The 12951-nt window shown below is 47.6% G+C and overlaps 5 protein-coding genes across 5 annotated transcripts; 4 read left to right on the plus strand and 1 right to left on the minus strand.

The window, feature by feature from the left end:
• The first annotated feature begins 100 nt into the window (after window positions 1-100).
• LOC100836982 (hexuronate transporter) lies at window positions 101-2738 on the plus strand. Its single transcript, XM_003574419.4, has 3 exons — window positions 101-732; window positions 1037-1764; window positions 1871-2738. Exons 1-3 carry the CDS (start codon window positions 115-117, stop codon window positions 2298-2300), a joined length of 1776 nt encoding a protein of 591 aa, XP_003574467.4. The 5' UTR covers window positions 101-114; the 3' UTR covers window positions 2301-2738.
• Window positions 2739-4126: 1388 nt separating this feature from the next.
• LOC100837288 (probable glutathione S-transferase GSTF2) lies at window positions 4127-5045 on the plus strand. The gene is made up of 3 exons (XM_003574420.3): window positions 4127-4294; window positions 4454-4502; window positions 4597-5045. The coding sequence occupies exons 1-3, from the start codon at window positions 4148-4150 to the stop codon at window positions 5043-5045; spliced, it is 645 nt and encodes a 214-aa protein (XP_003574468.1). The 5' UTR covers window positions 4127-4147.
• A 1554-nt stretch (window positions 5046-6599) lies between these two features.
• On the plus strand, window positions 6600-8787 carry LOC104584210. Its single transcript, XM_024461437.1, has 7 exons — window positions 6600-7056; window positions 7159-7298; window positions 7390-7594; window positions 7678-7845; window positions 7935-7988; window positions 8075-8197; window positions 8371-8787. Exons 1-7 carry the CDS (start codon window positions 7024-7026, stop codon window positions 8785-8787), a joined length of 1140 nt encoding a protein of 379 aa, XP_024317205.1. The 5' UTR covers window positions 6600-7023.
• A 64-nt stretch (window positions 8788-8851) lies between these two features.
• LOC104583709 lies at window positions 8852-11073 on the minus strand. Its single transcript, XM_024462432.1, has 4 exons — window positions 10276-11073; window positions 9654-9790; window positions 9211-9417; window positions 8852-9095 (listed from the first exon to the last, which is right to left on the minus strand). The coding sequence occupies exons 1-4, from the start codon at window positions 10697-10699 to the stop codon at window positions 9021-9023; spliced, it is 843 nt and encodes a 280-aa protein (XP_024318200.1). The 5' UTR covers window positions 10700-11073; the 3' UTR covers window positions 8852-9020.
• Window positions 11074-11215: 142 nt separating this feature from the next.
• On the plus strand, window positions 11216-12235 carry LOC106866307 (RING-H2 finger protein ATL8). The gene is made up of 2 exons (XM_014900135.2): window positions 11216-11754; window positions 11842-12235. The coding sequence occupies exons 1-2, from the start codon at window positions 11283-11285 to the stop codon at window positions 11985-11987; spliced, it is 618 nt and encodes a 205-aa protein (XP_014755621.1). The 5' UTR covers window positions 11216-11282; the 3' UTR covers window positions 11988-12235.
• The last annotated feature ends 716 nt before the right edge of the window (window positions 12236-12951 follow it).

The following is a 12951-nucleotide window of genomic DNA, read 5'->3' on the forward strand; positions in this document are numbered from 1 at the left end:
AATTGCTCCGATCTTAATCTTTGATGTCTCTGTCTTCAAACTGACCACGCTTTGCACGAGTATACATAATAAAATTAAGAACATCGCTTGTGAAGAACGTTCAGAATTGCAGATATGTTGTCCTGTCCGATTCCGCCTGATCGATCGAGGGATCAGATACAACCACCACCCAAGAGCCATGACTTGAATAGCCGCACGCCCATACATATGGCACGGATTATATCTCCAGCTCAGCTGCTCGCTCGCCCTGCCGCTCTGGTCAATGTCCCGATCTACAAACTGCAGGTTCACAGCTACACGCCTGCTTCTCCCCCCTGCTCCATTTTTAAGCAAGCACGCGGGCACAAACAAGAGCGAGACCCAGACGGTTCTAATCTCGGAAGTGTTCTGAGCGAGCAAGCAAGCAAGGCCAGAGAGACGATGAGGGGGCCGGAAGAACTAGCCGCGTCGGCGCGGCGGCGGACGCTGGTGCTGGTGAACCTGGCGTCGGTGCTGGAGAAGGCGGACGAGGTGCTGCTCCCGGCGGTGTACCGGGAGGTGGGCGCCGCGCTGGGCGCGTCCCCGACGGCGCTCGGATCTCTGACGCTCTGCCGCGCGCTCGTCCAGGCCCTCTCCTTCCCGCTCGCCGCCTACGCCTCCGCGCGCCACGACCGCGCCCGCGTCGTCGCCGTCGGCGCCTTCCTCTGGGCCGCCGCCACCTTCCTCGTCGCCATTTCCGGCACCTTCCTCCAGGTCAGCACTCAGCAGCAGCTCTCACGCCCTTCTCCGCTTCTCCTCCCCCCCCCCCATTTCTCTCCTCCCCCCCCCATTTCTCTCCTCCCCCCTTCTCTCACTGACAATATGGGACCCACGACCGAGCTCTTTACGGGTTTTGTACGTACCTACCACGAAATTTATCGGTTATCCGAATATTCCATTTTAATTTCATTTCGCACAAACGGTAGGAAAAAAAATTTGAGGCAGTTCTTGACTGGTGGATCCCACACATGTCAGTGAGGCAAAGAGCCGAGCTGAATCAACTGACTTGTGTGCGCAGATGGCGATTTCGCGGGGGCTGAACGGCATCGGCCTGGCGCTGGTCATCCCGGCGATCAGCTCGCTCGTCGCCGACTACACGGACGACCACACCCGGGGCGCCGCGTTCGGGTGGCTGCAGATGACCATCAACCTCGGCTCCATCGTGGGCGGCTCCTTCGGCGTGCTCCTGGCGCCCTTTACCTTCCTCGGCGTCCCGGGCTGGCGTCTCGCGTTCCACATCGTGGGCATCATCAGCGTCGCGCTGGGCGTCCTCATGTGGTTCTTCGCCGCCGACCCTCGCGCCAAGTCCAAGACCTCGGCGTCGGCGAAGGAGGAGGCCGAGGAGCTGCTCCGGGACGCCAGGGCCGTCATCGCCGTGCCCACGTTCCAGGTCATCGTGGCGCAGGGGATCGCCGGCCTGATATCCTGGTCGGCGCTCAACTTCTCCACCATGTGGCTGGAGCTCGTTGGGTTCACGCACTGGGAGACCAGCGTCATCACGGGGCTGTACCTGTTCGCCACTGCTCTCGGCGCGCTCTTCGGGGGCTTCATCGGCGACAAGGTCTCCACGCGGTTCCCCAACGGCGGAAGGATCGCACTGGCACAGATAAGCTCGGCGTCGGCTGTCCCGCTCGGCGCGATCCTGCTGCTTGGGCTGCCTAACGACCCGTCGACCGGCGTCGCGCACGCTGCCGTGTTCTTCACGATGGGATTCTTCATTTCCTGGAACGCCGCGTCCACAAACAAGTATGATGCTCATCACAATCAGACATTATTCTGCAGTGTTGCAATGTCATTTATTCTATTGCTCATCATTGCTCAAATGTATTGTATTTCTCTCTGTGCTATGCAGCCCAATTTTCGCGGAGATTGTGCCGGAGAGGGCAAGGACAACGGTTTACGCGCTGGACAAATGCTTTGAATCAGTATTTGCTTCATTCGCGCCTCTTGTTGTCGGTATTTTAGCAGAGCGCGTATTCGGCTATAAGCCCGTCTCTTCGGAAACAAGCGTCGAAACTGACAGAGAGAATGCAGCTGCATTGGCGAAGGCAGTGTACACGGAGCTCGCGGTGCCCATGGCCATCTGTTCCTTGACATACGCCTTCTTGTACTGGACTTACCCTCGAGACAGAGACAAAGCGAAAAGGAGCCTTCTGTTGGCATCGGATGACCGGTACTATCAGGAAGCTAGTTACAGCCAGTCAAGTGCAGTGCGTGCCCGGGAAGATGAAGAATCTGCTGCTAGTTCATTAAATCAAGGCCTGATATCCACAAGAGAGTAGCTACCGAAGAGAGACTGACAAGAGCAACAAAATCCAGTCTACAGATTTTTACGACTGCACATCGGTTTCAGGTTTCCCGACAATTGAACAGCTCTGCATGCCCGATCGGAACGTTTATTTCATCTATACCATGGAATCAATTCAGCTATAGGATGTATACTTGAATTTTCCTACTGCAGCGGGTGGAGATATGGAATTCTGTGGACTCTAGACACAACCGTGAAAATGGTTACAGAAACAGGCTCTGGGACGCATATGAATATTTTTTTTTGTTTTTCCGGCCACCTGTGGCTTGTAAACTGATTACTTCTGTGAGAGACTGTTTTTTTAAATCTTAAAAAGGCTGTGTACACCGATACAGAGGTCGCAGATTTCTTTTTTTCAGAAAAAAGACAAAAATATGTGTGCTGTAATTATTTTCAATGCTGCCGTAACTAAGGAATGCACTGGTGTAACTGGTCCGATTCCTTGTAGTGGAATCAGCGAACTCAGATTCAAGTACTAAACTTTACGTGGGCACTCACATTCTTTCAGTGGTAGGTGACTACCTGTCAACGGCGAGGGGTATGCGGTAGGTGCTCATAGGGATAGGGTGAGTGTACGCGCGTATTGCGAGGGTCTGTGTTTGTACTATGTTTCTCAGGAAAAAAAAGAATGCCGTGGTGTTTTTTTTTTCTAAAAAAAAGGGCACTGTAAAAATATTCCGGCAGTTATTAGGCCACGTTCACTCCTCATTTTCTAGAGTCCAGCTGGGCCTCACCTTATTTTCTATATCACCTAAACCCTCATGGAAGATTTATGAGCTTTGATTTTCTATCTATCTCTTGTGATCAGGTCTTACTACTATGGGCTCCGAAGCTTAAGGTCGACCTTATATCAAGCCTTTCCACATGGGCCTTAGGACCAACCTTTTGGGAGAATTCCTTGACATTTTGAAGCCATGAAGAACGGGAAACAAGATTATCCTCACAAGCGTGATGATCATGATTGGTCTACTCAACGGCCTCTATAATTTTTAATTCAAAAATGTTGTTTTACACATAAATGTGAATTGCTAGGAACTAAAAAACTACACTGCATGTTTAAAGATACTGTTGTGCTAGTATTTAATTGTTTCAAACCAAAAAAACCATATTCATTCTCTTCTCAATAGTTTTTGCCAAATCAACACGCAAAGTGTTAGTTGCAATCTTCATAAAAGTAAAGATAAGTTACTAATCTTTTTGCCTTTTTTGCGGAAGAAATTGTGGAACGTTCCCTTTCCAGATTGAAAACGCTTCGTATTTGTCTATAGTAAGAATCATTGCCCAAAATCCAGCCTTGCTTTTGGATGGTCAGTTTGCAGTTGCTAATGTGATAGAAGATGTACACGAAATCAGGAAAAAGTTGATTATCCATTCAATAAAATATGCAAAAGTTGGTTAGTCATACAATAAAATATGCTAAAGCGGTTAAAGTAAACATGATTATGAGAATCCAGCGCAATACCAAATACATTATTGGCAAAAAGGATGGCTAGTTTAGTCTTTCCCTTACATATGTTACCATCTTTTTCTCAACCTTTCCGGGAGCTATCTTCGTAACATTTCCGTTCCCTTACAATAAAAATTCCACATATCCCGCCCATAACGCTCACTTTAATTTATTTCCGAACCGCAAAACCTTGTAGATTTACTTCAGATGCACCTAGTAATAACTCCCTAAACATACTAATTTGTCCCTCTTCTATCTTTCTTGTGCTATATAAGGGGCACCATGTCCTCATCTATCGACACTTGAAAGCCGTCCAGTATTCTCATTCCATTTTTCCTTTGCTCCCACTCCAAGTGGTCGGATTCCTCAAGGAGATGGCGATGAAGGTGTATGGGCTGCCAATGTCAACCAACGTGGCACGCGTTCTGGTCTGTTTGGAGGAGGTCGGGGCCCAGTATGAGGTTGTTCCCATTAACTTTTCCATTGGTGAGCACAAGAACATGGAACACACTGCACGCAATGTAAGTCATTCACAACTTCATTTTCCTCAAAAAATATGTTGAGTGGATACAATATTTCCCCTTGTTGCACATCTGTTTGCATTTATATATGTTTGAGAAATGTAATCACAAACCGGCTATATATATTGCCGATTGTAATATCATTGTGTTTCCTTACAGCCATTTGGTCAAGTCCCGTCATTTCAGGATGGTGATTTAATTTTGTTTGGTGAGACAACCTTTTCTTTTCCCATTATGTAGTCTTGTTTTAACTTTTTGTCCCCTTGTTATTCATCCATTCTGTATATTCATTCTAATGACAGAATCACGTGCAATATCAAAGTACATTCTTCGCAAGAACCAATCTGAACTTGTGAAGGAAGGCGACCTTCCTGACTCGGCCATGGTCGATATGTGGCTAGATGTGGAATCCCACCAATTTGACAGGCCCATGGCTGTGATTATCCACCAATGCCTGATAATTCCCATGTACCTCGGTGGAGAAAATGATGGCAATGTTGTTGAAGAAAATGTGGAGAAACTGAAGAAAACATTTGAAGTGTACGAGGCTCGCTTATCTAAGTTCAAGTACTTAGCTGGAGATTTCATCAGCCTGGCTGATCTGAGCCATTTTCCAACTGCATATTACTTGTTAGCCACCCCACATGCCTCGCTGTTGGATAACTACCCTCATGTGAAGGTTTGGATAGCTGACATATTGGCTAGGCCGACCGTCAAAAAGGTTGTGGAGATGATGAAGGCAACCGCTTAGAAAATCAGCGGTGTCCCTGGTGTTTTATTTGAGATCCTGTTGTTGAAACGATGTATTGGAATAATTTCTATTTTCTTATCATAATAATAAAATGGATCTCATGGTTACTACAACAATGAGTCAAAGCATGCGGCCTAATTAGCCTAAATTCCCTAGCAATCTAATATGCATGCACCAAGAGAAATTGAGCTATGCACAACACATGTACATGGGTTCCGTCGGTGATCTTCCCCCATGGGAAAGATACCCCCATGTTTCCCTTTGAGCATCAAGCGGAAGGCGAGGAAAGAGTAAAAACCATGTTTAGTCACAGAACTTGAGTTGGTGGTGCAATTTCGTCCTCAATTTCGAAAAGTGCTGATCTGGGTTATCAAACTTAAATATGGTGCTTTATGGTCCTACAAGCCTACGCATTTAGGTGGTGTGGCGACTTTGTGAGAGGTGTGGCGCACTTGGTGACAATAATGGGGATTTTACCCAAGAAAAGTGCTCTCTCCCCCTCACTCTTTACAAGGTAGACAAACAAAAAGAAATCCTGTAGTCAGAAATTCCCCAATCCAGCCCGAGCCGTCTACACGGCGCCCTCAACGCGGCTGCCCTTTCATCCACATAGTAGTCTATGAGATGTGATCCGTACCATTTGCATATCCCATTTCAGAACTTAAATATTTTCAACTTTACACATTTCTAATCCCCATAATGGTTTAAAAAATTCCCTTTTCAGTGGATTTGCCCTCTTTGCACACCCCAGTTCCAGGGCATTGATGTCGATAAGTGCATCTCAACTGTAACCATATTTACATTGCACCAACCTCTAGCAATTGCAGCGGTCCGTGCCATTGTCCAATCATTTTTCATAGCTCTCGCTTTCCATAATCATAGAACATTGTGGGTTGTGTATTACGAGAATCATCCATGATCCATATTGCAGTTTTGAAAAGTCCCCCCCTCCCCCCCCCCCCCCCCAAAAAAAAAGAAACAAATATGAAAAGAGTGAATTTTATCCTTTTACCTTCTATTTAGACTAGTGTGATACAAATTACCCCATTTAGTGAAACATGTGCTAGTTTTTAGCCTTTTTATCTTTTACACAGCTCTATCCGGTGGGGATTGGTTATTTGGTCTATGTACGTCACTCGGTTGGGTGTTTTCTCGAGTAAATTGCAGAAAACCATGGTTTTTGAGGGCCTCAATTTTTACAAATTTGTTCGTATAACCACATGTTTTCTGTCTCAACTAGCACAAAACATAAGCTTAACTTACAAGTAGGACCTGTCTGTCAGGTACAACGTCCTGTCCAGATTGCCGTGCTCAGAAGCTCGAACCAGAGCGCGTCGGCTGTCCCGTCGCGGAGTGGCAGAGACTCGATAACGTTTGACCTGCTGTTTCTCGCAGCCGTGCAAGTCGGTGGCGGCCTCCTTCAATTCACCGCCGCCGTCAGAACCATGGTGAGCAGGTGAGGCTTATTTGTACGCCTGACGGGAATAATAAGTCACTGACAGTATGTGGGGGACCCACCCGACAGCGCAAGGAAAAACATTAAACGGGTAAAAGTTGAAGCAAGCTTGGCTTAAATGGGGTAATTTGTGTCAGGGAAATCAAAATGGAATTCCCTAAAATCATCCATATAGTGAGGCAGGAGACAAAATGGAATACTCAATTAACCATTCCTCCGTTACAGGAATGAAAATAAATTACTAATAGCCATCGTCTGAGTATCTTCTTGAATATCCGTAATTGTTGGTAAAATACCTGCCTTATTTTATGCAGACATAGTTGAGTGATTTGACAGGGTCGGTGCTTTGGCATTATATGTATGGGTAGAATTTTGTGATTTTCAGTCAGAGAGTCAAGACGGAAAGGTACTCATTCTTCTTGGTGATGTTGCTACTCCTTTTTTTTTCTGTTCTTCACCGGTGCCGGGGCAAGAAATTCTGTGCTCTCACAAGATGACTTCACATTGGAGGCAGAGCTCAAGATGCTTAACAAGCCCTATGTTAAGTCCTTCAAGGTAATCAGTCATTCCATCTGAAGAAATATTTCATTCTCAAGGCTCAAGATTATACATGAGACGCTGCAGATCTGACTTTTTCTGTATCGAATAACATTGTAGGATAATTATGGTGTAGTTTTTGACTGTGTTGACATACACAAGCAGCCTGCATTCGATCATCCGCTCCTTAAAAACCACAAGCTTCAGGTGATACATAGCATTTGCACTTTCTGTCTTCTCTGTCAAAGTTTTTTCTTTTTGCTTTGATCAATTATTAGACAAAAAGAAACAGTTAAATTAGTCTAATTAACCCGTTCTTAATTGGTTCTGGCATGCGCAAACTGTTTAGAGATTTTCTAACAACGTGAATAACCAGATTCCGCCAAGCTCAAGTGCTGGGACTGGTCTTGGTCTACCTACAACTTCAGGAGAAAGTTGCCCTTATGGAACTGTTCCGATACGAAGAACTCTGAAGGAAGATCTTGTAAGGAGGCGCGCATCTTCTCAGGTGATGAAGCCACAAACAGAATACACTAGTACAATCGAAGGACAGCATGTAAGTAAGAGTTTCCATCGTTTATCTTTCTTTGATCGATCGATTCCAAAATTTACCTGAACACGGAGATGTCTCCCCAATAGTTCGCCCAGGTGCTGTTTGACAGCGAGAAAGGATCCTTGTTCGTTGACGTGAAGGCAGATATCGACGTGTATCCTCTAGTTATTCCTCCTGGCCAGAAATCCACTGCTCAGATTCTTGTTGTGGATCGGAGGCCTAGCAGTGCCACCGTCGTGCAAGCTGGATGGCATGTAAGTTTTGACAATTGACAAGCCAGACTGAATATGCAGTTCCTGTGAAGACATATCTCACACTAATATATTTCTGTTCAACCGAACAGATCGATTCTCAACATGAAGGCGACAACCAACCTCGTTTCATGGTTTACTGGACGGTGCGTACTCTAACTTTCAAAGGCAGATTTTCACCTTAGGGACCACCTTTTTTAATGTATTTACAATAGAATCTCCTTTGATACAGGCCGATGGCTACCAAAAAACAGGCTGCCTGAACTATGAATGCCCAGGCTTTGTGGTCACGAGCCAAGCTACCACTCCTGGAATGGCTCTTCCAGTGGGGAAAATTACTTTAAAGATTCTCAGAGTAATCCATGACATTCATCACATCAGCCTGAACAACTTCATCTTCGTTATCACTCTCCGTTTGTTTATATCTATTTACAAATTACTTTAAACATCTTTAAGGATGTGACAAGTTGGAGAAGGAATCATTGAGAGAGTGGAGGAAAATTTAATAGATACAACTAATTGTATAATTGGAAGGATGCAAACAGAAAAAAGGATGTAGCAAGTGTTGCTGAAATAGTATGTTTATGTGTTTTTCAGGATTTCCAGACCGGGAACTGGAATGTCTACCTGAACGGTGAGATGGTCGGCTACTTCCCGGGGGCCATAGTCAACGGAATGGACGGCAGCACCCAGATCCAGATGGGAGGGACCGTGTACTCCACCCCGGGGGAGGGGAAGAGCCCCCCAATGGGCAACGGCATCCTGGCTGCCGACACCAACGCCGCCGCCAAGTTCACCTGGGTTGTGATGAGGGGCTCCAAGACTATCAACTATATGGTGGCCAAGGACATCGATTCAAGCATCTACGATGCGGTCGTCACTTCAGCTTCAGAAGATGGCCCGCAGGGATTCGCCTTCGTGTACGGTGGTCCTGGAGGCGTCTAAGAGCAGGCATAATTTTGCACAAAAAAGAAGAGAGCAAGCATAATACCAGAGCCAGCTGCTGGTCTTAGCTCATGCAATGTCACCTAGACCCGTTATAAATAAGCATCAGTATAATAGATGGCTATTAGGTCGGTTTTGTTGAGTATTTAGTGCTTCGCATGTGAATACCATCTCTCGTATTTCACGGTAAACTGCATCTCTACATAAGATCGTTGGCAAACAAGCCGTCAATTTTAATTAGACGATGACACGAGTTGGCCTGCTCCACGTGTGCCGCCGCCACGAGCTCGAGCTCTCTCACTGTGTGCCTGTGTCGAGAACACTAAACTGAAGAACTGACAGAGAAAAGAACTAAAGAACTGACAGAGAGAAGAACTAAAGAACTGACAGAGAAAAGAACTGAGAGGGCGCTTGATTCCTTACATCTGAGCAATCCATGTGTACTTTGGTCTTTGTTGCTCCATAAGACCATAACAGTGTAACCAGCACCTCCAGGAAGCCCCTGAAGTACACAGCAAATGAAGCTGCAATCTCCATGCACAGAATCCTAAAGGAATTGACAGAGAGAAGAACTGAAGTACTCAACTGACAGAGAAAAGAACTGAAGAACTCAACTGACAGAAAGAAGCGCTGCTAGAAATAGCACACTGAACAATAATTAGGGAGTGATATACTGCATAACACACAATTAATGCCAGACATTAAGTACTCCAAGCAAAGAGTATGTTCTTGAACAATAATTAGGGAGTGATATAGCATTGTATAGGACAAAATTGATAAGCATCCAACTGACCAATGATAAAATTGCACGAAAAAATAATAACCAAAAGTGGCACAAGCATTCTAAATGCACACCGGGCTCGCACCTGGCTGAGTAACTTAGAAGTGTCCAGCGTTAGATGACTCCGAAGCAAAACATAACAGGTGGCATCGCATGGCATACCTCTAATGGTGGTCAAGGTGTAAAACCTCGCCGATTCAAAAGGGGTATTGCTGGGAAAACCTACAAATTTTTTGGGGCAAATCTGTTATTCAAAGTGTCATAAAACTGCAGCTTCTAGTGTTAACTGGCAGGAGCAATTAGCTGCCATAGGGTTATGGCAGATAAGGTGAGTTCAGTTGCTGTGTGTTTGCTGAAATATAGCTCAGCTAATTAATGGGAAGAGATCACATGGACTAAGCAGTACTCAAGTTGAAGAGGATACTATATAACAATACAGTTATAATCATCATTGAAATATTAGATTAGAGATCCTACACTAGAGTTGGAATCACCTATGCAGGCAATTGAGAATACAGTTTTTAACACTAATAAGTAGTTAGTTTGGTTCTTCATTAGTTCATTCCTTCAACTGAAGACACAATGCCACACCATTTGCAACTATCCCATGGTTAAGAATCCATAATGTTCAGAAGCAAACACAGCAAGATAATCTTGCTTGTTAAACACAACATTCTTTCGTTGCAACAAGATAAGGCTAGCAGTACTCAATGGCAGTTGTTGCGCTAGCAGAAGAGAAGGGGAGACCATGGTAGTTGTTCTTGATGATGCCGTGCTGTGGCAGGGCGATGCCGAGCCGGCGAGCGTGACGCCGACGCTGAATACGCCGCGGCGGGAAGCAGCAGCAGCAGGCGAGCAAGGACGGCGGCGGAAGGGGGGAGAAGACCGAGGAGCCCACGAAAGAGGAGCCCAAGGATGAACCGTGGAAGCCATAGAAGAGACCTTCGTCCCCACCGCGTCCGAGCTGGAGGCGGAGCCGAAGGAGGAGCTCATCTGGGGCGTGCCGCTGGTGCGCGACGATGAGCGCGCGGACACAGTGCTTCTCAAGTTCCTCCGCGCACTGGAGTTCAAGATGAAGGAGGTCATGGAGATGCTCAGGGCGGCGCTTCTGTGGCGCAAGAGCTTCGGCATCGAGGGCTGCTGACGTTCACCGCCAAGATTCGAGTTTTAGGCGGCGGGACGCGGTGTAGATGACCAGCGAGGGCGGGATTCGATTTCGGTGGCCTACGAGGGTGTGGATGGAGGCGCCGCGTCGGGATGGACAGGGAGGAGAGAGCGGCGGCGAGAGGCGCGGGAGAGCGCGAAGCGGCGCGGGCGAGGGCGGTGGGGAATCGACGGGAAGAAGACGGACTGCAGGTTGAGGAAGAACAAAGACGGAGGGCTTTATTGCGAAAAGTCCCTCGCGAGCGCGACAAGGATTTCGCGGCTGTTTCGGCCCCGGCGGCGCCTCGCCGCCGGAGCGGCGGTTCCCTTGCGCGGGAGACGGCCGCTTTAGGGGGTAAAAGCGTGGCCGCGCTAGGGCGAGAGGCGAGAAGAGGACCGACGCAACGGCTCTCTGCCGTTTCGCCTGCCCTGCCAACGGCTCCTTCCTCTTCCGGCGAGGCCACGCCGCAACGTCTATGGCCGGAAATGTGCTCCGCCCGCCGTCGTTATATACTGTGCCTGTGCCTTGTTCTCCATCATCAACATCCTATTCTCCCGGCCCAGCAGCAATATGTATCCGCAATCTCACCACAGCTCAGACCCCGCCGACGCGACGCCCGGCCGGTCCAGCTCGCCGGTCGGCGTCAGCATTGGCATCGCAGTAGCGGTTGTTGCCGTTGTAGCCGCAGGCTGCTGCTGCGGCTGCTTCGTTTGGAGGAGGAGGAAGCCAAGGGCGAGCCGCCGAGTCCCTGTGCCCGTCGACGCGGAGGCGGAGGCGCCCGTCCGTCGTTTCCCGGCGCCGGCCGTTGAGCTCGCCGTCGAAGTCGACATCTCCTCCTCGTCTTCTTCCGCGACGGAGCTCCCCGTCGGCGGCGAAGAAGCCTGTCGGATGTGCACTCGTTCGGTCGGCCACGAAGAACAGCCAGAGATTTTGCATTGCGGGCACAGCTTCCACCGGCGGTGTATCCGGCGGTGGCTCCGGGTCAACCTGGCGTGCCCGGTCTGCAACAGCACGCAGATCGGGCTTTCCGGCGAAGTAGACGGTAAGGGATTCTTCTTCTACGGGCGTGGCAACTGGCAACCTTAAGTTTTGACTGAAGCTTGTTTCCCCTTCTCTTCTTCTTGTGCAGGGGAGGCGAGCCCTCCTAGGCAACGGCATCTCCGGAGCAGCAGCGATGTTGAGCTGCCTGCGGCCAGTGCAGATGACAGCGTCACCGCCACCGCCCGCTGGAGCTTCCAGAGTTCCAGGCATAATTTCGCACCAGACATCGAGTAGAAATTCATCGCCGAAGGATCCAAGCCCAATTGACCGCTGCAGCATAGCAATGCTTAGTATTCCGTAGTAGCATATCCTCTTGTGTACTCCATCTCGTTTTTCACTTCTCCAGTCATCCAGAGCAGTAGTTTATTTCATCAGCAGATGTATGTTCAGAAATGAGAACGGCACCAGGAATTGCAAGTATGGAACACCTAAGTACCTAACATGAGTAAAATGAAAATGAGTTTGTTGATTGGCCAGTTTAACAACTTCCTTTAGTTTCATGCTTCATTGGATCTTTTGTTTTTGTTCCTACTTAAGTATCATCCATTTTTTTTAACAAATTCCTTAAGGTTTCAGGAGTGCTTAAGGAAAGATATTTTTGTAATTCATGCATTCATTTTGGTTTTTGTCATTATACCAAATGTCAAAATTTGTGGAAGTTGACTGCAATTCGCACTGGATTTTCAGTGATGCAGTGCAACCTTTGGCTGTATCCCATGTTGTACTTGGCCAATTCAAGACTGTTGTCATAATGCTCTCTGGTTGGAGCTCTCATTGTTCTCGGAGGCATGTCAGTTTACACTTCACAAGTTTTGAAAGAGAGTCGGCATCGAAGCAAAGTTGTGGTCAAAGAACTTCTTCAGCATCGATGCAAGTTCTCATTTACTGAAGGCCAAGGTTGTTTAACTTGAAAATCGGCTTTTGGATTCTGTGTAACTTTCAGAATTGCCATTTACTGGACGACAGTGTTCAGCCGCACCTGCAGATGGACGACCTCTTGTATCTAGGAGAGAGGTGCGGGTTTGAGCAAGGGGAGCTCATGAAGGTGGTGGTGGCTGGCATGAAGAAGGACAATGAGTAGTTCTTATTGCTTGTCTTTGTTTTCCCGCGCTTCATTTGTTGTCCTTCGCGGGAATCAGTTTGTCAGTTGCATTTTTCTGCTAGCCAGATCAGAGCAGAAGCTAGGGAGTGTTTGCTT

The sequence above is a fragment of the Brachypodium distachyon genome, chromosome 3, assembly GCF_000005505.3.
Source record: "Brachypodium distachyon strain Bd21 chromosome 3, Brachypodium_distachyon_v3.0, whole genome shotgun sequence".
Taxonomy (NCBI): domain Eukaryota; kingdom Viridiplantae; phylum Streptophyta; class Magnoliopsida; order Poales; family Poaceae; genus Brachypodium; species Brachypodium distachyon.